This window comes from Limulus polyphemus, unplaced genomic scaffold (assembly GCF_000517525.1).
Source record: "Limulus polyphemus unplaced genomic scaffold, Limulus_polyphemus-2.1.2 Scaffold8860, whole genome shotgun sequence".
Classification (NCBI taxonomy): Eukaryota; Metazoa; Arthropoda; class Merostomata; order Xiphosura; family Limulidae; genus Limulus; species Limulus polyphemus.
In genome coordinates, this window is record NW_013674470.1 from 19,827 (window position 1) to 25,142 (window position 5,316).

At 31.5% G+C, this 5,316-nt stretch overlaps 1 protein-coding gene across 1 annotated transcript in view; it reads left to right on the plus strand.

Annotated features, from left to right (window-relative positions):
* The first annotated feature begins 1,751 nt into the window (after positions 1 to 1,751).
* Positions 1,752 to 5,316, plus strand: part of LOC111083278 — a 6,381-nt gene continuing 2,816 nt past the window's right edge. The window contains exons 1-2 of the mRNA XM_022379669.1: positions 1,752 to 1,880; positions 3,957 to 4,226. Of these exons, the coding sequence (XP_022235377.1) occupies positions 3,970 to 4,226 (257 nt within the window). The 5' untranslated portion in view covers positions 1,752 to 1,880; positions 3,957 to 3,969. The remainder of the gene's footprint in view (positions 1,881 to 3,956; positions 4,227 to 5,316) is intronic.

Genomic DNA, 5,316 nt, shown 5'->3' on the forward strand with positions numbered 1-5,316 from the left:
CATTGTGTCCAGTCTTTCTTTTGCAAACCCAGTCAGACTCGGAATTATTCTTTGATAAATATCACGGTGGAGTCCCATGTTGTTCTGCAGACCTGTGTTTTTCACTATTGGAAGAAATCAGGTTTACATGAGGATACCACAAGCGTACATTGTTTTAAAATGTAATAAATATAAATTCCACAAAAGATATTTTTTAACTTACACTTATACTTTTTGTCTTTTTTCGAATGAGATACAATCAATTAAGTCTGTTATCTTTACTTTCTAGTTTTATTGGTTGAAATCACGGAGGTAAAATAAATTCTTGCCTTCACGTTTGAAATATTAAACGGTAGGATCCAAACCGTAACACAATCCATTCACGGTAAACAACTGTCAAGTAAAGTGGTTACAGCTAATTATATAGATGGCGCTTTGAATTAGTAATTAATCCTTACCTTAAATCTGATTTGCAAATTTTATGATATGAATAGCGTCTCAATCATTACTGTGTCAGTTTTATCTCTTTTGGCCTGATGAGCTCTGGCACAGACGAAATGACCTCGTCGGTATTGGATGTGTCGTTGACATATTATCATATAATCTTTATTTTGAATCATAATTTCAAAAAATAATTATATTCCAGGAGCGCTGCTAGTATAATATAACTATACAAGTTTCATATTTTGCTGCTTAACGTTTTATTATTATTGTTAAATACACAGATGATAAGAGCGTGAACAGAATATTAACTGAAAGATTTATAACCACCTAATTAAATTACAGTACTGATCTAAATAATAAAATTAAAATTATCAGCTATCTCATCACTCGTGTGAAAACGAGTTCCCTTCAAAACAGTTTTGACCCGGCACGACCAGTGGTTAGGGCGCTCGACTCACAATCTGAGGGTCGCGGGTTCGAATCCCCGTCCCACCAGACATGCTCGCCCTTTCAGCCGTGGGGGCACTATAATGTGACGGTCCCACTATTCGTTGGTAAAAGAGTTGGCGGTGGGTGGTGATGACTAGCTGCCTTCCCTCTAGTCTTACACTGCTAAATTAGGGACGGCTAGCGCAGATAACCCTCGTGTAGCTTTGCGCAAAAGTCAAACAAAACAAATTTAAAACAGTTCATGATATATATGTATACATAATCATGCACTGTTATATAGGTATACGTACAAAGTGCTATCGGATGTTTCAGTGGCAGTAACTGAAGAAAACACACAGTAGTTGAGCAATATGTAATAACGGCAAAAAAAATAGAAAATAAAAACAACAATACGCCATGTAAAAAAAACAATGAAGGAAAATAGAATAATTAAACTTCATGTTAATATTAAGTATTTTAGTGTTGTATGTAAAACTCCGTTTATTACACCTGAAATAGTTTATATTAGTGGAGGTAAATTTAGAGTAATTATCTTCATTAAAGTTCATTCGAATAAAATAAATAAATACAATTAATAACAACTAGAGAAATGATAAAATTATAAAGGTGTGTTCGGGGGACAAATTTTGTTAACAATATCAAGAATGTGTTTATGTACGATATTAGAAACCTCACAATAAAAAAAAATACTGAAAACCTGAATAATTTCGAAAGATTGAATTTTGAGACAGGACGATTTAATTTTTACGTCTGTACACTTGTCAAGTATTAAGTGTGATATTTCTTTTCTTTTTGTTTTGGCCTGTATAATATCTCAAATAAAATACATGTTTTAAAACCATAGAGGTCGCTACAGTAGAAAACCGCCAAGATTTTAATTTAGGTCCCTACATTTTGAGTTTTGTTAGAATAGTGTTTGAGTTTACGAATGTCGAATATTTCTACTTGAATTACAGTTTATTCCATCAGATAAAGAATTTAATATTCTTTCTTTTGGTGGAAATTTGGTATGCATATTTTGTTAACTTAAACTTATATTTATAATATGTTTAAAAAATAAAAGTTTCAAGCTAAGTAAGCTTATCGTAGGACTAATTTAGCAGTTCAAGCCTAGGTATTCTAACTTAGTAATACTAATAGTAACGAACTTTAGAAACCAAGCTGTCAGTTGTTGATATATCATTTTTGGTAAACTGTAATTATTTAGGTATTGTAATTTGTACTGTAGGTAGTCTAGGCCTGTTACTATTGTTAGTTATTAACGTATAAGATAACTTAAGATGCACAGTAATTAGGCTTGTTTTAGGTTTAGTCCTAAAATCTTAGCTAAGTATAATTAATAATATGGTAGCAGATATTTTTTTTTTCTCCAGGTCTAACGATCGGTATATTTTAAATGCAAAAAAACAACAACAACAAAAACCAATAAATTATTGAAATATTATTATCATGTAAATATTGAGATAATTCTTTTTGAAGTAGTCAAGTAATTATAAATTTCGCATTTGTAATTGTAGCTGAAAAACATATAATGTACTTTTTTAAATTGTAACTTAAGTAATCAGATTAATGTGCCACAGTACTATATATGTAAACAGAACTGCCTCATAATTAATTAGTCTTTAATTTAGGCTGCATTAGACCTATAGCTTATTGTCATATTTGTAATCTAAATGATGTTCATAAAGTAAACAAAACAATGCAATTATATATATATAAAACTTGAGCAGGCAGCAGTCACATTGAACACTTAACATGAGAGTCATTAGCAGAGTAGTATATGTAATCTGTAGATAAATCTCACCCATTGGTCTAGTGTTATATACATAATTCATTATACTTTTATGTAAAGAATGTCCCATTATACATGTTAAAACTACATGCATAATGGTGAAACTTTTATATAAACACAAATCTACACTAAAGAGATATTCCAGATTAGAGGTGAGTAACCCATGGCTACTATTGGTTGAATATACAGGAAATCTCTCCTCCAATCAGAAACAGGGATAAACCAAGCAATCATAACACACAATCCACAAGAATACTATAAAGACCAATTACATCACACGCATGCTGACCTTAAGGAGGAAGGCTTTCGAAAACGTCGTCCTTTACACCTGTGTCTCTACAACAGGCAGTTTCTGTCCATTCAACACAGTTTCATCGTGAAAACTCTGTCCAAACAATCTATCGTAGAATACATGCATTATACTTAATATAAAGTATATCAGATAATCCTGAGCCACATCCTGTATTATTTTGGTTGCTTTAGTTGTAAAAGATGTTATTATACTTAGTTTGGAATAGTTTATGGATTTAGAAAAAAAACTTTTTATATAAAAAAAAAGATGAAGAACAGAAGATGATTAAACAGGAGAAAAGATGTGATCATCTGTATGTCAGTTTCAATCTTTGTGGGAAAAAAGTACAGTAAATAAAAAAAAGAAACCAAGAGATAGTTTGGTAGTATACATAAAAATTGTGTGATCATTTTTGTCTGGACATGATTTTATGTTTTTCCTGTAAAGTCTCTACCAGTTTTTAAAAATGTCATACATCTGATACTAACATTTTTTGTTAGCTGAAAATATTAATTCTATACATAGAATCAGTTTAATCTATTATGGAACCATTAGGTCATTTATTTGTGGAGCTTAGCAGTTAGTAAAATTTGTTAAATGATCAATTGTTGGACTTGTTAATTGATTATATTTAATTAATCACTTAGTCTCACACAAAACCTGGATAGTTGAAACTATTGAAAATAGTAAAACTTTGGAACACTAATTTTGATTAGTTGATTACTTTTGTGATTATGGCCCTAACTGAATAAGCTGAACTACCTTGAATTAATCAAAAATAATGACAAAATCGTAATGAAACACTGATTTTGTTTGATTGATTATTTTAAGGGGATGTAGCTAACCAACTTAATCACCAAGCTCTGTTTAGGCTAATTTTTTATTTTATCGATATAAACTGTCTCATGAATAAGACTTAATAAATGACTAAGCTGTATTGTCCTATTTATCATCATGTTAGAACTGTGCAGATAAGAAAATTTGTTTGATTTATGATAGGAAGTATACATTCATGCCACCTGGCACAGCAGATGACTCCTTTCCTTCCCCTCTCCTCCGGAGAAGTTTTGGCCGTCATTTTGCAACCCCCACAGGAGAGGAGAGGGCATCATCTAGTTGTAGATCATCCGAAGATGTGGCCAGTCAACAGTCATCAAGTTTTGGTGTTCCTGAAAATGACGATGAAGCAGAACGAAGACAAAGGCATCGTGATCGAGTGTTGGAATTGCAAAGAAAAAATTTAAATAGTCCACTTACACCTACAGATAGGTAACCATTATGTACTTGCTTTTTGTTAAAAATACATGGAACATAAGAAAAATATTATAATTAATATCTATCATGACAGTAAGTCACCTCTCTGCTCTAGGATAGTACATTGTTAAGTTTGAAACAAGATCAGTTTCCATAACAACCTTAAACACTTCAATCAGCTCCTCTCTAAATCTTTGTTTTCAAGAAAAACTATTTCAGAAATCTTAACCTGCCCATGTATAACCTTTCCATCGTAGATATCAACCAAACCCTTTTCAACAATTCAATGTTGATCCTAAGATAAGGATCTTAGACAACCCAAAACTCAAACATGGCCAAATCAATTATGTACACAATCAAATTATAACGTATTTAGACTGGTATTATACGTTTCTGTAAATACAACCTGTTTTTCTGTACCACTAACAACAACATACTTCTTGTATGGCGTAAGAGACTGATGAAGCAGAACATCAAGATCCTTTTCTGGTTTAACACTCTCGTTATGAGAAGGTCAAATTGTGTGTATGTCATGATTTTTTTATAGTTACATTCAAAATTTCATTAAATCACTTTGTTATCATTGTACAGGAATAAACTTGGTAACAAAACGTAGTTAATAAATCAAAGATTAGTATAAACATCCATTAGAGAATCACACTCACCTGTCACATCCCATCTTTCACAATACTTCTCTCTCTTATGTTGTATTATTTACAACCAGTAGGAAACCAAAGTCTTAATGTATTGAATGACATGTTATATTTCATTGTTCTCAGTACAGAGAATTGTTTATTTCTTTTCCAGTTTGAAACTTTGACCCAATATTCACTTGAGAAGAGTGGCTGAATTTTTAATGGCTCTTATTGCATGATTAGACAGCCAGAAATATTATGATAGTCATAGGACACTGTCTGCTTTGTATGTGTTTTTAGGTTCATTTTTTAAGGCAGGATTGGAGTAAATTAATCTGAGACCTTTTTTTTTCTTTTTATTAGTTATATTTTTGTGCACCAGCAATACTGATTCAGTTTTATTACTCATGAGGATTTCTAACAGCCTATCCTCAAATTGAAATTCTTTTAGGCAGGATTAGAGTAAATTA